Here is a 25357-nt window from a genome sequence, read left to right on the forward strand (position 1 = left end):
TCCTCTGTGCTCTTGACAAACACGCTGGGCTGCTTTGAGTACATGAAGTTCCACATCCGCTGGTAGGTCTGGTATCGGGAGTTCTGCAAATGTCAGAGGTCAAATCCACTGAGTCTTTCAGGGAATGTCTTACATTTTCTTGGTGATTTTCTTCTTTTTTCTAATATTTTAATTATTTGATTGTAATGCAACTGTTGGCGTAAATATTGTTCATCAGTCTCTCGACTAAGAATTACCACTGAGGCTAACTGATGTCGGTACCAAGGTACAAACTCTACTCTTCTAACTCTACTGATTCACTGTGTCTTTTTGGCTACATTTCAGCCAATCAGAGTGCTTGCTACATTCCATAATCACAGTCTGCCAGTGTTGTTTGTATTCTTCACCTCAGTCTGAGGTCAAAGCCTAAAAGAACAGAGGACAACATGGATCTCTATTAGGGACCTGGACAGTGTCCCAGCTCCCTGAGGAGGGGATATTGAATGGTTGTGGAGAAGGCAGACAGGAAACAGATGTAACATGTGGTTATGGGAGGAGACAGGAAGGACAAAGATGTGCCGAGGAGGATAACATCACCAATGTCCCATTGATCATGGAGGGGACTCCTGTCAATTTGTGAACAAGGGTGCGATCCCAGGTAATAAACAATCCATCACACGCGATGAAGTGTGTAATCTCTGACCTGAAAGAAGGTCATGGTGGATCCTCCGTGCATGGTGCCGTACTCTATTGCCGTCTGATCCGCCAAGTCGTCCACTGATTCAATTGGCACCTCCATTCTTTGGACGGTGAGGAAGGCAGCGAGGTTGGCGGTGTAGGATGAGATTATGATTAATGTGAAAGCCCACCTGTGGAGGACGAGAACATATGTATTCACCCAGAAATGTATGTACACAGCAGAACAGTAGGATGATGACACATGGGGGAGACGATGGGGAAGGATTTGAATAAGTGCTACCTGAGCGGGTGAGATATGGCAGTGGATGAAGAGGTGGATGGATGAACGGGTGGATGTGAACGAAGCAGATGACAGTGTGGAGCTTAGGTATAAAGCAGGGACGTCACACTGATCTGGGGATTCAAAGTCTTGCTGTGAATTAGTCACATGATTATTCATGATTAATCCAGTTTATCAACTTAATCAGAGTTAATCGACATTAACTTCATTTACCTTAGACAAAAGGTAAAGTAAACCAACAACATCAACAAAACTGTATGTTACAGCTGTGAAGTGAATACGGCTCACAACCAATGTTTTTAGGCGCATACCGCCACCTACTGTGCTAGAATGTGTAGTCTCTCATGGTTTGACCACTGACATTTTGAGATAACGCAGTCTACTCCTTATGCCTTCATTTCAACAGATGCAAATTGTTTCAGATTTGTATCAATTTTAACCGATGCACGATGTTACATCTCTAGTCCTGGTATAAAGAAAATGAGGTTGAAGTTGCAGAGGCAAACACACAGACACACACTCAGAACCTCAGTTTTGACTCTGATGTTTGAAGAGAAGAGAAAGAAAAGGTGGTGGAGGAGAAATCCATCCCATTATGTACAAAAATAAAAAGTGAGCAGAATTTCATGGATGTTAAACAGTTTGGGTTTGAAGGTAAAAAAAAAACCATGCAAATTCTCCTGTAGGTAAGAAACACCAACCACACTCCGCTGACGCAACGCGTGGACAGAGCCCTGGGAGCGATAGTGGAACCCTGCTGCATGAAGCCTCCCACGGGGAACCAGAAACTGTTGCCAAGGGAATACTGGTTAATCAGCAGATTACAGCGTCCCTTCAGACAGGGGTGGGGGTTGTACCACTCGTACGGCGTCAATCTGGGGAGAGAGCGTGGACAGGGAAGAGAGGTGGAGGAAGAGAGGATGAAGATAAAAACAACAACAACAGGCAGATGAAGTGAGAGCACAAAGCAGAGGGGAGAGGAGTGAGGAGATAAGGAGGAGAACAAGTCTTCAACTATCAACTGAGGATAAAGTCTCCTTTACTGTCCACGGTGGAGGTTTCAAACTCACAACCCTGCTGTGGCTGCTGTCATATCATGATGTCGTAAGACGGATGTTTTCAAACAACAAACGACTTACAAATAATATTCTCCTTCCTCTTTGTCGCTCTCGTTTCTCATATTTGTCTGACTTTATCCTTTTCTGTTTCTTTCTAGATGCCCAACTGTCTTCCTTCCTTCATTTCTTACTTCCTTATTTTCCTTTCATTCTTTTTCATTTATTTATTTCTTCCCTTCTTTCCTTACTCCTGTTGTTCTTTTCTTTTTCTATTTTCACTTCCTTCCATCCTTCTTTCCTTCCTTCCTTCCGTCCTTTCTCCTGTTGTTCTTTTCTTTTTCTGTTTTCCTTCCATTCTGTCTCCTTTGTTCCCTTCCTTCCTTCCTTCCTCCCACTCTTTCTTCCTTCATTCCTTTCTTTCTTTCTTTCTTTCTTTCCTTCCTTCCTTCCTTCCTTCCTTCCTTCCTTCCTTCCTTCCTTCCTTCCTTCCATCCTTTCTCCTGTTGTTCTTTCATTTTTCTATTTTCACTTCCTTCCTTCCTTTTGTCCTTTCTCCTGTTGTTCTTTTCTTTTTCTGTTTTCCTTTCATTCCTTTCTCCTTTGTTCCCTTCCTTCCTTCCTTCCTTCTTTCCTTCTTCCCTTCCTTCCTTCCTTCCTTCCTTCTTTCCTTCCTTCCTTCCTTACTTCCTTCATTCCACCCTTCCTTCCTTCCTTCCTTCGTTCCTTCCTTCCTTCGTTCCTTCCTTCCATCCTTCCTTCCTTTGTTCTATCTTTCCTTCCTTCTTTTTCTTTCTTTTTTTCTTTCCTTCCATCATTCTTTCCTTCCTTCCCTCTTTCTTTTTTTCCTTCCTTCCCTTTTTTTTTTTTTTTCTTTTTTTCTTTCCTTCTTTCTTTTTTTCTTTCCTTCCTTTTTTCCTTCCTTCCCTTCCTTCCTTCCTTCTCTTCTTTTTTTTTTTTTTTCTTTTTTTCTCCCCTCCTTCTTTTCTTCCTTCCTTCCCTCTTTCTTTTTTTCCTTCCTTCCTTCGACCCTTCCTTCATTCCACCCTTCCTTGGTTCCTTCCTTCCTTCAGTCATTCCACCCTTCCTTCCTCCCTTCCTTCCTTCCCTCCTTCGTTCCTTTCTTCCTTCATTCCACCCTTCCTTGCTTCCACCCTTCCTTTCTTCCTTCTTTGCTTCCTTCCTTCCTTCGTTCCTTCCTTCCTCAGTTCCTTTCTTCCACCCTTCCTTTCTTCCTTCATTCCTTTCTTTCTTTCTTCCCTTCTTTCCTTCCTCCCTTCCTTCCTTCCACCCTTACTTCCTTCATTCCCCCCTTCCTTCCTTCTTCCTTCTTTGCTTCCTTCCTTCCATCCATCTTGCCTTCCTTCCTTCCTCCCTTTATTCCTTCCTTCCACCATTCCTTCCTTCCTTCCACCCTTCCATCCTTCCTGCCTTCCAGAGAGCAGACCACCCGTTGGGGTTGCTGTGTGCTGCCCACTTTTCTGCCCCACCCCCACGATGTGCCCAACCAGCCATTAGCATTATTGGCTAACCACTCATTTTTCGTTCCTTCCTTCATTCCTTTCTTTCTTTCTTTTTTTCCTTCCTTCCTTCAATCCTTCCTTCCTTCATTCATTCCACCCTTCCTTCCTCCCTTTATTCCTTCCTTCCACCATTCCTTCCTTCCTTCCTACCTTCCTTTTTTCCTTCCTTCTTTTGTTCCTTCCATCCATCTTGCCTTCCTTCCTTCCTTACTTCCTTTGTTCCATCCTTCCTTCTTTCCACCCTTGCTTCCTTCCTTCCATCCTTCTTTCTTTCTTTCCGTCCTTCCTTCGTTCCTTCATTCCTTCCTTCCACCCTTACTTCCTTCATTCCGCCCTTCCTTCCTTCCTTACTTGCTTTGTTCCATCCTTCCTTCCTTTGTTCCCTCCTTCCTTCCCTCTTTCCTTCCTTCCATCCATCCATCCTTCACTACCTCCCTCCCTCCTTCCTTCCCTCCTCCCTTCCCTCCCTTCTTTCCTTCCTCCCTTCCTTCCTTCCTTACTTGCTTTGTTCCCTCCTTCCTTCCTTTGTTCTATCTTTCCTTCCTTCTTTCTCTCTTTTCTCTTTCTTTCTTCCTTTCCTTCTTTCCTTCATGCATTCATGAATTGTTTCTGTCCTTCCTTCCTACTTCCTTCCTACTTTCCTTCCTTCTTTTCTTTTTTCCTTCCCTCCTTCCTTCCTTCCGTCCTTCCTTCCTTCCCTCTTTCTTTTTTTCCTTCCTTCTTTTGTTCCTTCCATCCATCCATCCTTCCACCCTTCCTTGCTTCCACCCTTCCTTTCTTCCTTCATTCCACCCTTCCTTCAACCCTTCCTTCCTTCGACCCTTCCTTCATTCCACCCTTCCTTGGTTCCTTCCTTCTTTCGTTCTTTCTTTCTTTTCTTGTTTCCTTCCTTCCTTCTCTTCTTTTTTTTTTTCTTTTTTTCTTTCCTTCTTTTCTTCCTTCCTTCCCTTTTTTTTTTTTTCTTTTTTTCTCCCCTCCTTCTTTTCTTCCTTCCTTCCTCTCTTCCTTCCTTCCTTACTTGCTTTGTTCCATCCTTCCTTCTTTCCACCCTTGCTTCCTTCCTTCCTTCGTTCTTTCCTTCATTCCTTCGTTCCTTCATTCCTTCGTTCCTTCATTCCTTCTTCCTTCTTTGCTTCCTTCCTTCCTTTCCTCCACCCTTCCTTCCACCATTCTTTCCTTCATTCCTTCGTTCCTTCCTTCATTCATTCCACCCTTCCTTGCTTCCACCCTTCCTTTCTTCCTTCATTCCTTCTTCCTTCTTTCCTTTGTTCCCTCCTTCCTTCCCTCCTCCCTTCCCTCCTTTCTTTCCTCCTTTCTTTTCTTCTTTCCTTCCTTTTTTCCTTCCCTCCTTCCTTCCTTACTTCCCTCCTTCCATCCTTCCTTCCCTCCCTTCTTTCCTTCCTCCCTTCCTTCCTTCCCTCTTTCTTTTTTTCCCTCCTTTCTTTCCTCCTTTCTTTTCTTCTTTCTTTCCTTCGTTCCTTCATTCCTTCCATCCTTCTTTCCTTTCTTCATTCCTTCTTTCTTTCTTTCCTTCTTTCTTTCCTCCTTTCTTTTCTTCTTTCCTTCAATCCTCCCTTCCTTCTTTCTTTCCTTCTTTTCTTCCTTCCTTCCCTTTTTTTTTTTTTTTTTCTTTTTTTCTCCCCTCCTTCTTTTCTTCCTTCCTTCCTCTCTTCCTTCCTTCCTCCCTTTATTCCTTCCTTCCACCATTCTTTCCTTCATTCCTTCCTTCTTTCTCTCTTTTCTCTTTCTTTCTTCCTTTCCTTCTTTCCTTCTTTTCTTCCTTCCTTCCTCTCTTCCTTCCTTCCTCTCACTCTTTCTTCCTTCATTCCTTTCTTTCTTTCTTCCCTTCTTTCCTTCCTCCCTTCCTTCCTTCTTCCTTCTTTCCCTCCTTCCTTCCTTCCCTGCCTTCCAGAGAGCAGACCACCTGTTGGGTTTGCTGTGTGCTGCCCACTTTTCTGGACCAGCACCACGATGTGGCCCAGCAGCCATTAGCATTATTGGCTAACCACTCATTTCCTTTGCCCTCTGAAGCAGTCAATCACACAGTCACAGCATGTGTAGAGTAGCTGTGACTGTGAAATGTATCCAACACCATGTCAACAACTCAGATTACTAATCATAAACGTCAGAGGTTTCTCCTCCCACTGCAGCATTCACTCACAAAGGGGAGAATGCTGAATCAGCCCAGTTTGCACTGAGGCTTTGTTTCCGTTTGATAGATGGAGGTTTGTGCTTCTGACCTGCTGTGAGTCAAGTCTGCAGTAAATCTCTGACCAGAAGACCTGCAGCAGGCCAGGTCTCTGTTAATGAACTGAATTTATATTTGTCAGATGACAGACAGAAAGCTGCACTTTATTTTTTTACAGAGTCACTGTTTTTTTTTTAATAACAATATGTCAAACTATTTTTTTAATTTGATTAACCACAGGGTAGCTGTGAATCAATCCAGATTAATTAATTAAAAAGAGATTTTTCTTTCACACCTGTTACTATTTTTGGCTAATCTGAATACTGGAATTATTAAAATGGAAAAATCTAAAAGTATTAGTCAATACTGTGCATCTAGGCTTTTTTTTTTTTTTTGGTCTGGCAGTGACTTTTTCTAGCATGTGCATAAATGTATGTTTTGACAACCCTACTTATTTCATTAGTTCTAAAAGAATCACTTATCCAGCCACCGACACGTTAAGACAACAGCGAGATGATCTGACGATCTGTGATCAGTGGCACAAATGTCTTTAAGAATCTCCCTCAGCTTCAGTAACAGTTGAAAAACAAGTGTTTAACGATCGTCAGGGAAAAACACAGTCATTAAAAACAATGGCGATGCTAACTCTTAGCTATAATTGCACCTATTACTCTAAGAAACACACAATTGAACCATTCATTAGTACCTCAAACACTAATTTGTCTTGATAGTGTTCCTGGTCTAACTGAGCAGGTGAAAGATGTCTGGCACATTTACATTTTTTCACTGCTAAGACGTGAACAGCTGTTGGTCCCTGGACCAGTTATTTAACTATTATGTTATTCATGCAAAAGATATTCTGTGATAATAAATCCACAACTATTTTTAAATGAATTTCTTTGGTCTGACAGTCTGATTGAGATAAAAATAGTCCGACATTGGATTTGTCAAATGTTGAAAGACGTGAACTCTTATTCATGAATGAAGTCTTTAATTAAAATAAATGAGGAACAACTAAATTAGCATTTTTATGGTAACCCTGCTGTAAATAGTTTAGTTCCTAGCTTGTCCAGCAGGTGCCAGTGTGACGCCAGAGACTAACACCACTTTCACTCTGATAGGTACCATGACATTAACACAGCAAATAAAGTTAATTTGGTGAATTCCAACTTTTTCGTGTTTGTTTTTTTTTTTATGTGTACAGAGCATAAGTACCTGGCCACCAGAAAGAGCACACAGCTGACGGCCAGGTAGGCCAGGAGCATGAAGAGCCAGACTCCAGGAGAGAAGGGATCCAGGAAGGAGAAGTATCCTGGTCTACGGCTCTGAAAGACACAAACCACACAGATCAATGAGTTGATCTACTGTGACGACACCAGTCAACCTGAGATCAACATCGTCTTCTAAACTTTTCATTGATTCATTGATTGATTGTTTGATTAATTTATTCATCCTTGACCAGTGGCGGTGGGGTGGGGGTGGAGCCAATCCCAGCAGTAATTAGAACAAGGTGGGATAGCACCATGGACAGTTCTCCAGTCCTCAAAAACATTCACATTCACACCTAAGGCCAATTTAGAGTGAACAACTAGAGTGAACAAACTCTATAGAAAATAACTGGGATTTGAACCAATGATCTTTTTGGAGGAGTACTATTGTTATTTAAAATGAATAAAACCTCAGCATATTTATGTTTACATGTAACACTAGTGAAAGAGTTGTTCCTTCAGTGGTACTGTTTGTGTTGTAATAGCCTGTAGTGTTGTTTATCAGCTGCTGCCCCCCCATCCCCACTTTTCTCACCCTTCTGCTGTTGAAATTCTTTTTTTCTTTCTCTCCAACGTTGCCAAAGTTCCGGCTCAAAGTGTGGTCTGACTCGGTTGACAATAATATTTGTTAAAACTTTATCTGTTGTCCTTTGTATTGTTAATATAACACAGTTTAAAAACCACTGTGCTTTAAAGAAGGAGAGCCTTGATTCTAATTTTATGCAAAAACTCTAAACTCCATTGAGATAAAATGTATTTTGTGAATGTGGTCTCCAAATAGAATGAACCCGATTTGCTGTGGGTAAGACAAGTGCATCGTGGCCCGAGAGTTTTAGTCTTTACTCAATAATTTGTTCCTGAACACAGTGGTTGCCAAGATTAATTGAAACGAGCTGGTACTTAATTTTATGGTGAAACCCTTTGCCCTGAGCACAGCTTGTTCTGTGACAACACAACGTTTCAAAGGCAAAAAAAAAAAAAAAAAGAAAAAGAAAAAAGAAAAGGGACGAGGGCAGCACATAAAGGGGTTTAGATGTGACTGATCACGTTAAATTATATGAATCATTTACATTTACATATAAACATTTAGATCAACACCACATGGAGGCGCCGACTGAGTCCTCTAGCAATCGTTAACAAGGACTCAATCCGTATGAGACGGTGCTGTGTGTCATGAAGACGTAAACAGCCGAATTAATGGGCAACTGGATTCTGTTAATTGGCGGAGAATATGAGTTCCATTCAATTACATTGACTGCAGTAAGGAAATAAATCACAATACGATGTAAAAAATCACAATACAATCAATAGATCAGGGGTCAAATTCAAATGTTAAATGACCACAAAGACACCCCTCAACACACCTTTACAGAAAATCTGCAAAACACTGTGTCTGTGGTTTATTCGCGGGTCACAACCAATGTTTTCAGGCACATACTGAACTGAGAGAACAAGGTGATTCAAGGATCTCAGGAATTGAAAAACCTACGTCCATGCTGAAAGTACTGATAAACACGACGATTCAAAAGCAAAAGTAAAAAAAAAAAAAGACCTGTTCTCATTGACAGCTTGTCGGCATATCGACAGTGAAGAGGTGACAGCCCATTTAAAAATGTCTAAGTGTAAACATAAACATACTGCAAAATTAAATAACATAAACATAAAAATACAAAATTAAGTGAAAAAGCCTCCTTTCAGTTGGGGGGCCACAAATAGGCGGTCCGCAGGCAAGAAGTGGACACTATGCCGCCATTTGAGGCCCACTGGTTTAGAATATGTGATAAGTGATATTGAATTGCACTGGACATTGAAATCCAGAATGAAAATCATTAACAAACAATGAAACAAATTTTTCACCAGGTTTCACGCAGCTGAGAGAAGAAGGTCAAATCATCCACCATTCAACCGCTGCAGCTACATTAAAGAGGCATTCATCTCTGTGACCTATAATTGACTTCCTGTATGACCGGGGGCAAACAGTGTCCCAGCGCCCGGGATAAAAAAAGGCACCAGATTAATATCTTTGCATTGCTGAGCTGCAGCCGCTGCAGGAGGAGGATATTGGAGGATATTGGACGTAGTCACAGTCAACGACCAATCAAAAAGGCCATAGGAGGACTAAGTCCTAATGTTTCATTTTCCTGCAGCAACAACAGCCATTGTCTTCTAAATGAAACCAATTACTGCTGACCCTGCACCCGGTATTCGTGATTGTGCGCCCATTTAGGGCGTGCGAGTTTGTGCATGTTCTTAGTGTGCACGTCCAGCCTGCAGCCTGACACGGTGCACATGAGCAAGCAAATAAAAGACAATTACACATAGACGCACGGCCGCCATCTGTTAACCACGGTGAAAATGGAGACGCTTCTCAGAGCCAGAGGAGCAGTAAAGAGGTGAGGCGATCAAACTACCAACTGTCCAAGTGTTGTTAGACGACGGAGGCAATAAATCACCTGGAAATTTCTCGACTATCATTTCTCCCTCAACAGGCAGCACAGCTGAACCCACCTGAACAGGCCTCCTCCCCCCAATAACTTTCATGTAAAAATGCTCCATCAGGCTCCTGGGGGATGTCACAAATTCGAGAGAGAAGAAAAAACAAAACAAAACACTGCAGTGATACCTTCAGAGACACACAAAATTTAAATTTGCATTAAATGGGTGAAATTATTTTGGTGGGCATTTCCTAATGATAAATGACTCTCCATTTAGACTTATGCAGAGTTGAAAAAAAAATCATTAGTGCCTTTGTAATCCTTTAGCAGAATGAGAGTAAAGCAAAATGCTGCAGAGGGAAGTGAAAGATTCTGCATAATTTTGTCAGGAGTTCAAATGGGTTTTCCAGATCTAACATCAGTCTTTCTATCTTTAGAGTGTGGTGCTTATGGTGATGGTTATGGCTGTCTGGAAATAGAAGTGGAGCGGAGAAAATGCCATCTCAGAGAACGAGCACCGATGAAGCTGTTTCCAGTTGGCATCGACAGAGAGACACAAGTTTGTGCTGACATGAGTTCTACTTCTTTTTGCCAGTCCGGTTTAGCGAATGCTGAAGCAGCAATCTGCTAACTGCTCGTCCCACTTGTCCATGTCTTGAGCTCCCCGTAAGAGCTATTACGAAGATGAAGAGCTGCAGAGACCCGCGGCTTCCACCCGAGCAGATGGAGAAGTAAAAATGCAGGAAGGCAGAGATGAAATGCAGGCCGGAGGAAAGGAGTTGAAGGAGACAGAGGCCAGAGAAGAAGATTTGATTTTTTTTTCTTTTGCTAAAAAAAAAGTCAGTCTCTTATACTCAGAGACCTGTGAGATCCACTGGCGACAGGAAAGAATAGGATCGAGTGTCCACCGATAACAGAGATGTTATCATTTCAAAGTTTGATGTCTGATGTTAACCACCAAAACATGGGGTCCATCAGGGGTCACCACACAAAATGACCCACTGGGGTCAATCGCTCAACTATACCAGGAGCGTGGGGTTAAAGAAACCTTTCATTTTTAAGTATGAACACCGAAGACCAAGGTGATTCAAGGATCTATGTCTATGCTGAAATATTTATAAACGTGTCGGTACATCGGTGGTGTGGAGGTGACAGCCCATTACTCCACTGAACATCTGTCTTAACCTTGAAAGATCAGTGTAAATTAATACGTCCTCCTGATGGACATGTGGCTTCACTACAGCACAAATATTCACTATTTTCTCTCCTCTACTACAGTAATTCGTCTGTCTTGCCCAGGGACACATTGGCATGTATGCATATCAGCAGAGCCAAGAGAACCCCCCCACCTCCGACCTTCTGGATCAGAGATGACTCACTGTGGCTGCTGGGCTACAGCTGCACCGCGTTCTGTGTGATGTAATTATGAAACTGCGTTTGCCCTTCACACCGGCTTAGCATTGATTTATGTTGGTGATTGATGGCTGTGTGTCACCCGCACTGACACAGTTATAAATAACTTACGTAAACAAGTATTGTGTGTGTATGTGTGTGTTTTATGTATTTAGCAATTCATTTATTAGCAGAAATATATATTAAAAAAAAACCTGCAAAAATGTTAGTTTATTCAAATGACCAGTGATGAATAGTGAGCTGATATGGACATGACAGCTTGTCTTAACTGAATGTGTGTGTGTGTGATTGTTTCAAGGCTTTTCAGGTGCTGTCGAGGCTGTCAGTCATCCACAGCAGAGCAGACCCTGGACGTGCTTGGACAACTCAGTGCACAGGAGAACCGGGGCCTGAACTCTTAGGCCGAGACTAGTGGCTGACATGTGACAGACAAAAAAAACAAACAAACCAGCAGCCAGGGCTGAAAGGATGGTGAGATGGAAAGAGACAGAGAACGCTGACCCAAAAAAACTGAAAACTGAAGAGAAGAAGTGAGTTCTTGATGCCCGTACATAACACCGTAGATAAAAAAAATGGACGTCGTAGACTGCAGTCTTATGGGAATGCCAAGGAAGAACATCTGAACCCCACAGAAGTCATGTAGTTGATTATTATTATTATTATTATTATTGTTATTCAATAACAGGGATGAAAACCTCCCACTGTATACCATCTCAAAAACATATGGTTCTCCAAGTACCACAACTGCAATAATTAAATACAGCAGCACAGGCCTAGACTGCTCAACTAATTAGCCAAAGCCATACTAGGGAGCACTGGAAAGATTAAATGACTATTTTTTTTTTTTGTAGTTTCACTCGCGTTATATAACATCGTGAGGATTTTCTAATGCGTGGTCACGATCAATAACACGTGTTATGTAACTGAAAGTCATGAATACAATGTCATTGTACTGTGAGCACAAATTGGTTACACGTGGCCACTAATTATACTTATATGTATAATTTGATGAGAACACTTACTACAATTTAGTAAATCAACAACACATTTTTGTTTAATGACTAGTTCATGATTATTTCAAATGAGTGTTCGATTTAAGGAGTAACAAGTTTATGTTTTGTACTAATTGTGAGCCGGTTTTAGGCATACTTTAGTAAATTGTGCACACACTCTACTTAAACGAGTGCGCAGCTAAGTAAAATGAGAGCACGTTTTCTTGATGCACCCCAAAATATTGCTTTCATCTCAAAGGGCTGAGGTAACACTACAAAAAAAGCTGTAAAAATAATCACAGGGTCAAACACAAAGAGCTACTGCCGATATAATGTAAAAAAAAAAAGTCAGATTACTCCATTTACCACTAGAGGGAGCCCCAGTACCAACAGTGGTACACGTACCACAGTTTGAGAACCACTTAAACAAACACAGCTCACTTGGGAAAGAAATGAGGACGACACTTCACAGGTGTTAGTGGTGAAAATTTGAAACGGTTTAAAATGACAACATCAGTCTAGGAACTTTTTGACGCTCCCTCGTATGTACCGTACGTCTTTGTGCAGGAGTGGCCGTGGAGGAGTCACATATAAAACGCCACTGTGTGAGGATAAATGAAAGCCACAGGTTTTTATCACTCTTCAACATAAAAATCCTCCTTTGTGTTTCATATCAAATTTATTGGAAACCACGAGATCATTTTATCACGGTGTTTTGATGATAAGAGGGTGCGCGTCAGACTGAAGGACTGCGGTGGATACAGACCTGACACACGGGGGGCAGGCGGCCATCTTTTATGACCCGTTTTTATTGCCACATCCAAACAAATACAATATATGCGTGCGATACGCGTTGGTGCTTTTCTCCATTTAACAGATAAATGAAAAAGAAAAGGAAGAAAACGTCACTCATTTCTGTCGTTGCTCTTGTCACACGCTCATCCTTTCATTTCCGCTCTTGCTCAATTGTGTCTCTATGGGGACTGTCTCCCTACAAGGGCGGCGAGTGAAGGAGCTGGTGGGGTTATCCAGTCAAGGATTTCACCTAGTCATCCTGCCTCTTGCTATTCATACCACGCTGTTACCCCCCGAGGCTGCCTGCGTGAATACCAACTGAGTGAAGGAGACTTTCTGCTGTCATTTCAACCTCTACCTCCACTGCACCTCCACTTCTGTGCTGACATTTCCTCCTCTCCTCTCCATCCTCTCCACCTGCTCATATTATGTTTTTCCTTTGGCTCTTATTCCACTTACTCTCCTGTTGACTCTGTTCCTATTTCTGCCGTCTCTTCTCTCCGTGCATTACTACGGTAATTGTTACACGGCAGTTTGTCAGAGACGATTTGATGGGATGCTGCAGACACAGGCATTTCGCAGAAAGCAGCTGGATTTAGTGAAGGTTGCAGGAGGGTACTTTCTCTCTTCGTCTCCGTAATCGTGTCCTAGGCAGCCGTGCTTTACACAGCGTTGCATGTAAAACACATGCAGCCTGAAGCTTGGCTGTAGGAAATGAACCACAAGAATTTAACAAAGCAAAGATGCTGGTTGTCAAAATCCTCGTTGGATTTAAGCTGAAGTGTATATGTATTTGGATTTGAAGTTTGAGGAAATACTTCACAGACATGAATAAGATGATCAGCCTCATCATGCCTTCTATAAACAGTGAGGAACTGGAGAAAGTGTTTTAGTGAAAGATACTGCACAATGTTAGGAGAGAAAACAGTGGTGGAGCCTTCAGGCAACACTTGTCAGTGAGGCTCATTAGGAAAAACAAAGAGTTCAAGAAATATTGGACTCTGGTGCAACAGAAAACAAACACAAGTCATGATGAGTTCTAACTAGTCTGGTCAGAGTGAGGGGTTAACTAAAGTAAAAAAGAACAGGTGGATCAATGGTCATGTTGATATGATGAAGGGTTAGAATGTTCCTATAAGATTAGCTGGACTATCTCAATAAAATATAAAAATGTTCCATTAAAGTTTGTTGTTAGACTATAAACACTGAGAGAGTTTTTAAAGAGAAGTCATCTGTTTCACACGCTTGGACAAACACAGGTACCAGACCCACTGCAGGACTGTGAGATCCCAAAAGCATTTTTGGAAAAGAATTACAGGAAATCAATGGTTTTGTTGTGTAAGAAAAATACTGAATAATGTTGCCTTATGATGGAGGAGAGTACGTAGACTCAACTTTTTTTTTTTTTTTAATAAAACCTCAGCAGCAGTGAAGCACCGGTGCAGGTCTGAGAGCTTCATTTAATGTCCCGTGTCTGTGACCAGGTCACGGACATGACTATTATTATTATTGTTAGTGCCAAACAGGCTGGTTGGAACATTGTAAACATCTCTGTGGGATCACATTAGAACTCTGTGGTCAGAGAACCGCAGAGCTGGTCTGGGTTTAAGAATTGATTATTGATCATTTGGGACGAAACTGCATATAGTGTTTGTGAACGTGTGTGTGTGTTGTGTGTGTGTCTGTCTGAAGAAGTGGTTGTTAGTGAGTCAATAGGGCTGTATCCTCAGGGCAGCGTTCTCTTCCTCTAATTAACAGAATTGTCTCAATAGGCAATGATATTGTTTCCTCTTGTTTACACACACACACACACAAACACACACATACACGCATTATATTTTTCTATACATATACATCCACAACATACTACAGATAGATGTCAGTGTTTCTCAACTGTTTTAATCTGTGATTAATCTGGAAAAATGTCCATAAAAAGAAAGAGTTTTTTTCTAAATATCAATCAGTCTACAGTCTTTAACAATCTATTTGACTGTTGTGTCAGTCAGACTGTCAGTCGTATAGGCTCACTGACTGTCCTGATCAGTCAGACTGCTCTGACACAAGCCGGGCCGCTGACCAGAGGTTGAAGCCTCAACAAACACATGCTGGGTTGAGTTGATGATGGGATTTAGATCAAATGTAAACTGTGTCCCACAGTGTGTGTAACTAACATCATGTGTAGAGACTGTGTATTAGAGCATTGTTTCCCAAAGACTGAGTCGCGACCCTCAGGTGGGTTGCAAGAGATTTTATTTTGGACCGTCTCGCATCATGTTTCCTAGGAGTTTACGAATAAAGTCTATTGACTTGGGTCACAAAGGTTTGTGACTTTTAAAATATGGGTCCCCAGAAACAAAGTTTGGGAAACCCTGTGTTAGAGCAACAGGAAAGCACTGGAACTGTTGGATGTCAGTTTAACTGGTATTAATATATTCCTGATCTAAATCTCTAATCCGACACTAACTCTAATCCCAAATCTACCCCCTCATAACACCTCTCACTTAGTCGCAAACAACAAACACCTTGGAGAGTCCTGTTGGACAGACTGAGGAGGACAGCATCCCACTGTATCAGACTGTAGTGTATACTGTACTGTATATCTGAGTTTGAGCAGCAGTGACACACTGACAGCACTGGCTGCAGCAGTGAAGGTGTGCTTTTTTTATTTTATTTTTTAATCTATTCCAAAGAACCAAACCAAGCAATTGAAAATGGCCGTAAACCACTTTGATGTAACAGATTGCGCACATTAAAACTCACACCACTGAATGAATATATGGAACAGAGCACACCTCTGTGGTGACCAGCTGCAGGCACTCTGAGGTAGGTTTTCATGTATTTTTTTTTATTTCTGTCATACAACAGACTGGGAGAGTGATGATGCCTCTCAGGTGTTTAGATTCTCTTTTTTTTTCTAAAATTGCTCCTTCACATGAAAGTTTATAAAGAGAAAAGAAACAAGGAGAGTTTGGAGATGCAGCTTTTTTTATGCAGCTGTTGGACTTTTCTTGTTTTAGTAGTTGGACAATGTTATTTAAAAAATCATTGTTGAGAGCCTTTCTGATTATTTTATTTTCTCTTACGTTCGCTCCAGTGTCTACACCTGTCTGTTGTAGCTAACATTAGCGCTGGTGAAAGAAGAGAACTGAGAATGAATGCTTTAACATCACTGTAACTAATGATTCAGAGTCAACACATTAAATTATGTTTATACGAGTGTGAGTGAGAGAAAGGGAGAGATAGAGAATGAGGTTGAGGGAGAGGGAGAGAGAGAGAGAGAAAGAGAGAGAGAGAGAGCAACAGCGTGTGACCGACAGACAAGCCCATAATAACTACATAATGACAAACAGAGAAAATGGTATTAAACAGCTGGTAGTCTGAGGGTAATTAATACTCAACAGGCATTTTTACTTTATTGCATCACATTCTTATTGATCAGACACGAAATTTTCATTTAAAGTTTGTAACAGGCAACAACCCCCCGCCCCCCCATCCCCCAGCAGGCATCGCTGAGCGTCAGATCAATAGTCACTGAGTTAGAACAAAACAAGTGCAGTCACAGAAATTCAAACGTCGAAATGTAAAAGCCGAGCTCGGGGACCTGTTAGATCGGAGTAAATGCCAAGAGGCGGCGGTAAATTAAAGAGAGGATAAATAAGAGGAGGGCTGCAGACATAGAAACTGACAGGGGATGGCTTTCTTCATTTTCCCTCTCATCTTTTACCATCCTCCCTTCTCTCTGTTCCATCACGAGTCCGTATGTTTGGACTGATTCTTTTTTTAATTTATTTTTTAATATTAACCGGTTTATTGCTTTGTGCTTTTGATCACTTTGCTGATGCACCAAGATGGAAATGTTGCCTGCATTCCACAAAGATATTCTGCACATTATTATAAAACTGTGATACTGCAGTACTGCATGTACTTTAGAAAGTTATACTGTAGGCTGGTGCTCATCAGGTGAGGAGGGAGTTACATCCTGGAAGGGTTGGGGATCAATTCCAATTCTATTATCCATACCACTTATCAATTTGGTTTCTTATCGATTTTTCTAATTGATTTACATGGGGTTAGGAAAAAAAAGTTGAAATTACACTCCTTACTAATTAGTAATTAGTATGTATGCGTGTGATGTCATCATCCAATTATGACATCAGGCCAAATGCATTTATGTCATCGGTAAGAGGAATCATTGAGAACTGGACTACAGTCCACAACAACCATTCACACTCACATTCACACCTATGGTCAATTAAGAGTGTCAGAATAAAACCGTCCTACAGTCCTGCAGTCTTAGGACTGCGTGAACAAACTCAACCACCAAGAGAAAACCTCTGTATACACAGAGAACAAACAGACGGAAAGACCACCAGTTACTGTAGAATCAGACGAGCTCAAATCGTTAGGCACTGTTTGGGAAAGTACCTCTGGTTGTGTTTACAACTGTTTTTATTGAAATTAAGAGCCAACGGTTGAGAAATCAGACAGTAATGAAGCAGAAATGGCACAATGGTCTGAGCTCTGACTGAAAAAGAAAATTGTGTCCAGTCTACAGTTTATGGGCGTCTCTGTGTGTAGGGGGCACTTGATCTTAATTTGTGGACACTCAAATCTGTTTGTGTGTGTGTAGTTAAACCAAACTTCATTTAACTGTGCCTTTGCCTACAGCAAAAGCTCCAACCACTCTTCCACCATGCGACCCTTAATTCTGGATTTACAAAACAAAATAATCCAATACAATAAGATGGTTTTAAAAAACTTTTCATAAAGAGCACTTATTTAGACTTAACGGGTAATTAGCTCTAGAATCATAGCCTGAAGCAGTCAGTCTGTCTGTCTGTCTGTCTGTCTGTCTGTTGTTTCCGTGTCACAGTGTATAGTGTTGTGTTCATCAGCTGTGATCTGGCCCTCTCTTTGCATTTTTCTTGTTTTTACATTTTGTTTAAAGCACACTGCCTGCCTCTGGAAATAAATGCTAGCAGATTTATCTTAGCGTTGGCTGGCCGATCCTAATTGTAGGTTAAACCTTAAAACCAAACCTGTTTTTCAAAATGTGAAATTGTACAGGTGTAAAGTTTTACAACTGGTTGTTTGTGCTTCAAAATGTAGTTTAATTTTATTATTTTGTTTGACGGTAACACACTCCACAGAACAGGTGAGCTGTTTTATGCCAACTGTTGTTGATTTTGTCACTCCAGCTGTCTGTCGGCGGTCGCTCCTTCAGACCCGTGTGCTACGGCACCTCAGCTCCTCATCCAAACTCCTCTTCTATTTTATATATGAGCCAAAACCTTTCACAGACGCCCGGTGTCTTTTAATATAAACACATCTGCATGTGGTTCAGAAAAAGCAGGGCTCCCCGACGTTGCTACGATTTTAATGGTAACAGCTGTCTTCATTTGTGTCTTGTTGACCTCTTCACTGGAAATTTGGCATCGAGTCTGTGCATCTCACTGACTGTGTGTGTGTGTGTGTGTGTGTGTGTGTGTGTCTGCCCCGAGGGACGTCAGCTCCTTATCACCTTCACGCTAACTCCCACTCTGCATGCCTCCTGCGTCAGACGTGATATGCTAGCCAGTGGCCCATTTGACACACCACCTGCTGCAGGCATCGATTGATTTCACACAACTGTTGCTGCTCAATTGAGTTCCCTGCTACAACTCGTATTAGTGTTGTGGCAAACATCTCACAGGGCGAGAGGAAGGGAGGAAGTTAGGAAGGAAAGAAGAAAAATTGGAGGAAAAAAAATGGCTGCAGAAGGGAGAGGGAGCAAACGTCCCTCTGGGATATGAACAAAGCTGCCTCACCCGTGTGCAGTAACAGCCCAGGGTGGACTGCGGCCACAGTGGCCCCGCTGTGTCACCTCTGGTTCCAGAGGAGAACCGATGATTAATGGGCCACTGATTCTACGTAAACTGCCACAATTCCGGTTGCACGGCCGCTATTTCTCTTTCTCTCTCTCTTTGCTAGGTGCAACATTTAAAGTCCGGTTGACCAGGAGCCTCTTGCATGAGAGATTATGACTCCCTAATGTTTTGCTGGTCAAATAAATACAAAATAATGTCTTTTAAAATAATAGTGTGATATATTGCCATCCAATATATCAGATTATTATAAAAATGTTATAAATACCAAGTATTATCCATTTCAAAGAGAAATAATGAGGACTGTCAAAATCAATGTGTTAATTAGGTTGTGTTAATGAAGTTGTGAATTAATTAATCAGATTACAGTTCTCTGCTCTTCCAGTCTTTTTTTAAATTTCACAGTTTTGCTCACTTGAGGTTTTAGTCTTGCCATTCACTCCGTTGGTCATATTTTCCGTCCTCTTGTTAAACAGTGGGTTACCATGTATTTGTGTTTGTGTATTTGTGGCATTAGTGTAAAGTTACTCACCAGGTGGACGCGGTACATGATGCTGATACCGAGGGTCATAAAAGGTTTGGAGAAGTCAATGACCTTTTCTCGCTCTGCTGTGATAGTGAGTCCAGCGACGGCCAGGTCAGCTTTCTAAAATACAGAGGACAAGAGTTAAAACAGGTCATACCTCCACCATGGATATGAAATGAACCAAATAAAGCTATGATGGAGAAGAAGCAAAAAAAACAAAAAAAAAAAACAACAACAAACAAACAAACACCAGAGCTAACATTAGCTACAACAGTCCTGGTACAGACACTAGCGCTAACATTAGCTACAACAATACAGACAAAACATTGCTCAGAGCGTTATTACTGATATAGCCTTAAAGGACTGCATGGCTGACGACTTATCTTAAAGTTAATTTAATTGTATTGTATCTTTTCCACATATATAGATATTTTTCCATAGCTGCAAACTGTCTCTGTAATCCAGTGGTGGTGAAGAAGTAGACAGTGACATACTGGTTGATTGCAAGTTGGTGCAGGCCTTGAGTTTGACATATGTTGTCTACAGTCTCCAATCACTCAAAGGCAGACAAAACAAATCCCTGAGGAAGCCACGGACTATAAGTTAACCTGTAGTCAGAGCTCAACAACAATAGCAGTATGACGTTAGAGCTGCATCACCACTAGTTAGATTCGTACATCAGCTTTATCCCATAGACTCTGTCATAATCTGCAATAAGCATAATCCATGTGAGCATGTGCTGAGATCAGAGAGTTACCATTGTAGCCCCGGGAGAACAGTCAAGACAAATCACTTGACAAAGCAAGCCAAAAGACACACACACACGCACGCACACACACACGGTCAATGAATGCTGACTACTGGATAGCTCCTTATTACTAACACAGGCCAGCAAAGTGCAAACTGCAACAGATTTTTCAGCTCCCAGGGAGCGGAGAGGGAGTGAAAGCAGCGCTGCATTGCTCTGTGTGTGCTGCAGGAGAACTAAGAGGATTGGGACACAGAGAGAAATGGGGAGGATGAAAGTGAGGAGAAGAAGAGGGCAGCCTCTGCTGCAGCTCCGCAAATCCACAAACACGCGTCGCCGGCAGGGATACAAAGAGAGGCGGTGACGACACAATGAAGGAACGTTTCTGTCCCGTTCTCTTTAACAATCAGGCAAAAATCAAAAGATTAATCGACGGCCAACTTTATCTGTTCCTCTCAATTAATGCCCTGCTCTATCCCACACACAAAAAACCTACTCTACAGACCCAGGCTTAATGGCTTCTGCTGGTCCATCCTCAGCACACAGGCACTCACATTCCATCATCAGCTGCTCCCAGCTTCTGCATTGTTTTTCCCCCTTCCTTCCATCCTTTGAAAATCTGATCGCCTGTTAACACCCGGCAGGAAGCCATGCACGGGGGGGCAAAACATCAGAGGACTTATATGAAAATAGAAAAAACAAGACACTGATCGTTTGAAAAATGAGCAAACAGGCATCACAGCGTTTGAAATATTCATGTGATGATGGAATATTAATATTGATTAGTGGATTCCTCCACTTGCCTGCTGTTTTGTCTATGAATAGAACCGTAAGAAAAGACTAAACTAAATAAACACTAAGGCAGCGTAATGGGGTTTGTTTAATGTTGTGTCAACGCTGTTTTAACTCGCATTCAATCAAGTCACATTAATCCAGTAAAAATGGAGCAAAAATTGTGACTTGTGGTGGATGAATTAAACATTAGCCTCCAGGACGTAGCATCTGCCTACAGAGTTCACCCACTGCTTTGGCTCGGTGCCTCTTTACCTCATTTACAGGACCATATATAGTTATATGCATATACATTTATATGGTGGGGTGCAACAATACACTAAACTCACGGTTTAGTCTGATACTTGTCACGTGTCAAGGTTCAATTTGTTTCAAGTCAAAAGTAAAGTTTTTAATTTTAATTAAATGTGTTGTGCACACTAAGAAGTTACAACCGAAATCAAACAAAAAGAGCATCTTATAAAAATAATAATAAAATGAATGCATCTGATAAATCATCAATCTCCTGTGGTGTATTCTTAGCAGCAAAGTATAAATTAAAAGGAAGAGCTCACTACATAAACTCAGCTGATTCAGTAATAATAAGTAGAGACATCGCAAAAAAATCCCAATGAACGGGACCTGTGGTCGAATCCTTATTAAGGAACGGACCACCTTAAAGATTATTTTAAGGTGGCATGCCTAGAAACCTTAAAAATGTCTTTGAGGTTATTGGGCATTTCACCATAATATACATTCAAATACAGCCTACCTTTATATATATTTATTCTGATTTCAAATTTTTTCGAAGATTGAAAAAAACCTGATCAGCTAAACAACAACAACAACACTAAAGGCTGAGAATCCTGCCTGTTGAAAAAAACCTGATCAGCTACGCAGCACAACACTAAAGGCTGAGAATCCTGCCTGCTTATGGTAAAGTGTTTAAAATCAGACACCTTTTGAAATGATAACACCTTTCTCAGAACTTTTCGACTCGCCCTCTTATACGTATAAATCTCTGCAGGATTACGCTAGGCTTTTTGTCTCTGATCCTTTGTTTCCCTGGACAATCTTTTGCCCTACCCTCTTCCTTCAAACCCCTCTTCTTCTCTCTCTCCCTCTCTACCTCTCTCTCTCCCTCTCTCTCCCTCTCTACCTCTAATCCTTCAACCCCTCAACCTCAAGCTTTGCGGCATCAGTCCAGACTTCCTGTGCCCCATAACAAATCAGTCTGCACCTTCTCTCGCGTGCTCCAGCCCTTGTCAGAAACAGATGTTTCGTGGAACTGTGGACTCCTTCAAGGTCGGTTGCAAGAAGCACCAGGGGAGGTGAGGACAGCAGCGACAGGCTGTGACAATAACAAGAGCAGGCTCTCCTTGCTTTACATATTTAATGGCTTTGCCCTCTATCAGCTCACAGAATTAAGACAGATCACCACATAGAATCCAATCCATCCTTGTAAGCTCCATTCCCCTCTCCCCCCCCCGTTTCCCACCCCCGGCGTTCCTGCCCACTTATTTTTTAGGGTCTGCTTCACTCGTTTTCCCAGCCTCAGCTCGTGTGTAACGTCTCCTGAATCTTAACAGCCACATACAGTAAAGACAGGCGGATGTGAAATCCCAGTCAGAGAGGGAGCGTTTATGGTACAGGCTGATTCCAGACGGAGCCACTAACAAGGCATGACTGTTTTTAGGCTGAGAAGACCAACTGTTGAATATGAAAGTGTGACATGAAAAAAAAATAGGCTGTCAGCTGTGAAGCATGAAAGCTGATTGAAGTCTGTTGTCTGTGCTGCTAAAACGCGCTCACATACTGTGCAGTACAGCATGTGCACAGAATGTGCTTTGTCTGCTCTTTTGGTGGAGCGCAGTTAATCGTGTTGTCCTTACGGTGCACTGACAAAAATGATTTCCATTTCATTCAAAAACAAGAGTGAGGAGGAAGCGGTGACGAGACGAATAAATTGCTACAAGTGTGTTGAGCTTCAACGTGACATTAGCTAGCTTTAGTGACGATCTTGACAAAATAAAACTCAGTTGTTTTATGTCAGGTCTGTGGATCAGAGAAAAGAGACCTCGACGCCTTCTAAATATAATGAAAACTGTTGGAGAAAGACCACTACCAGCAGGTAGATGTCAGTGTTTCTCACCTGTTTTTTGTGACTAATCCAAATAATGTAATAATTAATGTTAATAAAATATGCAAATTAAAACTCAAAATTGTTCTACACGGAGAGTGTGTATTCTGGATTAATACTGTAGTTACGGCCTACCCTTGAGATGAGCTCTCCAACCATCCCTGTCCAGGTCCCGTTTGCTCCGGGTACACCGTACAGTCCATCACCAACCAGTCTGATTCGATACTTGAACTTGAGAATTTCTGCCAGCTCCTTCAGCATGTCCACACAGAAGCCTTCATAACGATCGTTTCCCTCCAGTTCCTGGTGGTTGTGCCGCAGCATCACATATGGGTTTTCCTGAGAACAAAAAAAAAAAACAACAAAAAAACACTTAGAAGTCTACCTTATCATTGTGAGAATATTAGAGTCACAAAGACTAAAAGTAAAATGTTGAGATACATCATCAGGCGTCTTTAATAGCTCCAACAAAGACACTACAGCTAACGTTAGCTACAACAGTCCTGGTACAGACACCAGAGCTAATGTTAGCTCAAAAATATTGGTACAAAGGACGTATTCACCCCACATTATACCAGACAAGACGTTTCACAGTCAAAATTGTCTTCAAATGTTGAATATTCTTAAATTAATTTGTACTGTGAGTTTGTACTGATCTGTGAGTGTAGTGGACAGATGGAAAATACCACGATTCATATTAATGTATAATTAACTTGACTTTTATTTCCATTTTCTGTGTTGAAATTTCATTTAAAATTGATGTGCTCATTAATTATATACATTTTATGCATGTTGTGTCCCATCACTATTATGATGGTACACTATACACCCAGTATAAATCATAGTCATTATATCTAAGGTATGCGTTCCTGTAGTTACAATTACAGTGAAACCCTCTCACAATTTAAGATGCAATCGCTGGAGTTCACTGAAATCACTTACATTTTACAGCAGGGAAGAAAGTTGAGTAATGTTCCCCATGTGTCCCTCAGAATTAACATCAAAATTACAGTTCATAGCAAACTAACCCCAGTCAATAAAAAAAAGCGAGATTTGTGAATGTGAAGTAGTGTAGGGTTCTAGACACCTCTATTTACAACCTGTCACTTAGACAACAATTCTGTGCTGCTCCGTCTGCTTATTTATAGCTTGTTTGGTCATTTGGATGATGTTGCAGTAAGATTTAAAGAGCGCTGCAGTGATATATTTTGGAGGCAGCCTATTTTTCAAATGGGAAAACTGTCAAAGTGCTGCGCTCAGGCTGCACTACATCATAAAAAAGCACAACATTATGTAGCTCTTTGTTGATGCACTATCCCTGCACTCAGCCCGTGGTTCGGGCAGAAAGCTACTTACTTTGGCAACGCCGCATCAGATAACAATGATTAACAAGTCTGAGATCCCCCTCCACGCCGATGCGCTCTGGCTTTAAAAAAAAAAAATAATCACAAAAATAACAACTTTCTTTATGGTGCGAATAAGACTTATTGTGGTATCAAAAGTTTGTCTGCTTATTAAAAAAAAAAAAAAAATCTGAAAAATGACTTTCCTCTCCATAAATTAGAGTTTCAGCAGACCGGACCAGACAGGATGTCTTGTCTGGATCAGAAAATATAGTTTTTAATAAAATGATCCATGCTCGTGTTTTTCTTTTAGCCCACGTTTTAAACTTTGCTCCTCGCATTTTTCATATTGTTATTTTGTAATACGGAGAGGAAGAAAAAACTAAAGGAAGATTTAATTGATCCCACAGAGAACTGGCTGTGAAGCCAACTAGAAAACACGTATCAATATGTGCAAAACAAACATTGGTACGGCTCCATTATCACCATTCTTCTGCTTTTTGGACTGAACGCTGAGTGTAATTAGTGAAAATCTGTTCAAGCATCATTATTCCTGTTTTTCGAGATTTTTGTTAAGCCATTAAACTAATGCCAGCTCACTTCCCTCCTCTGCTGTCATATGGAAGTTTTCGTCAGCTCTTGACTTTACACCGATCTGGACCAGGACTGACCTGGTTCAGGGTGCAGGGATAAGAGAGCTGTAAATTCTAGCTCTGAAGTCAAGCATCCCTTAGTTGAAACAAGTACAGTAGGTCACCGTCATTAATGGCCTTCTGGCTCCGCCCCCACAATCTGCATAAAAATTAACCACATAAAGCTAACATACGATCCATATGATCCATTTTAGATTCACACCAATGCACTGTTATTTATCCACATTTTCTGTTTTTTTAATATTTATGTTTTGGCTTCAATGTTTTAATTGAGTTAATTAATTTGTAAAACTAATCCTACATTTTTAACACAAGAAGGATTCGTTTTTGTTTTGTTCACATTCAGAAATGTTGATGTAGCTGGATTAATCAACAAACAAACAGCTGCAGTGTATGGGTCAACACTGACAGACATTAACCGTCGAATATTTCAGGTAAAGTGTCTCAGTTGATGCTTCACACATGTCACTGTGATCAAAGATAGATTATATTACTAAAGAGAAAGTAACAAGGTCAGATGATTGGCTAATTAAGCTGCAAAACCAGTGACGACCTTTACTGAAGGCAAAATAACCTAAAATAATGAACAATGTCTATTTATTTAATTTAATTTTTAAATGTAACCTTATACCTTCAGCAGATAAGTTGTTTCGTTAGTTATTATTAGCAGTAGTTCCTTTTTATT

At 41.2% G+C, this 25357-nt stretch overlaps 1 protein-coding gene across 1 annotated transcript in view; it reads right to left on the minus strand.

The window, feature by feature from the left end:
• Positions 1-25357, minus strand: part of grik4 (glutamate receptor, ionotropic, kainate 4) — a 261758-nt gene that overhangs the window by 5926 nt on the left and 230475 nt on the right. Inside the window, 6 exon segments of the mRNA XM_025055124.1 lie at positions 1-83; positions 683-848; positions 1660-1833; positions 6940-7049; positions 19024-19137; positions 22812-23015. The exon segment at positions 1-83 is cut by the window's left edge and continues 4 nt beyond it. Coding sequence (XP_024910892.1) covers positions 1-83; positions 683-848; positions 1660-1833; positions 6940-7049; positions 19024-19137; positions 22812-23015 — 851 coding nt within the window.

Source organism: Cynoglossus semilaevis, chromosome 4 (assembly GCF_000523025.1).
Source record: "Cynoglossus semilaevis isolate Cse_v1.0 chromosome 4, Cse_v1.0, whole genome shotgun sequence".
In the NCBI taxonomy this organism is placed as follows: Eukaryota; Metazoa; Chordata; class Actinopteri; order Pleuronectiformes; family Cynoglossidae; genus Cynoglossus; species Cynoglossus semilaevis.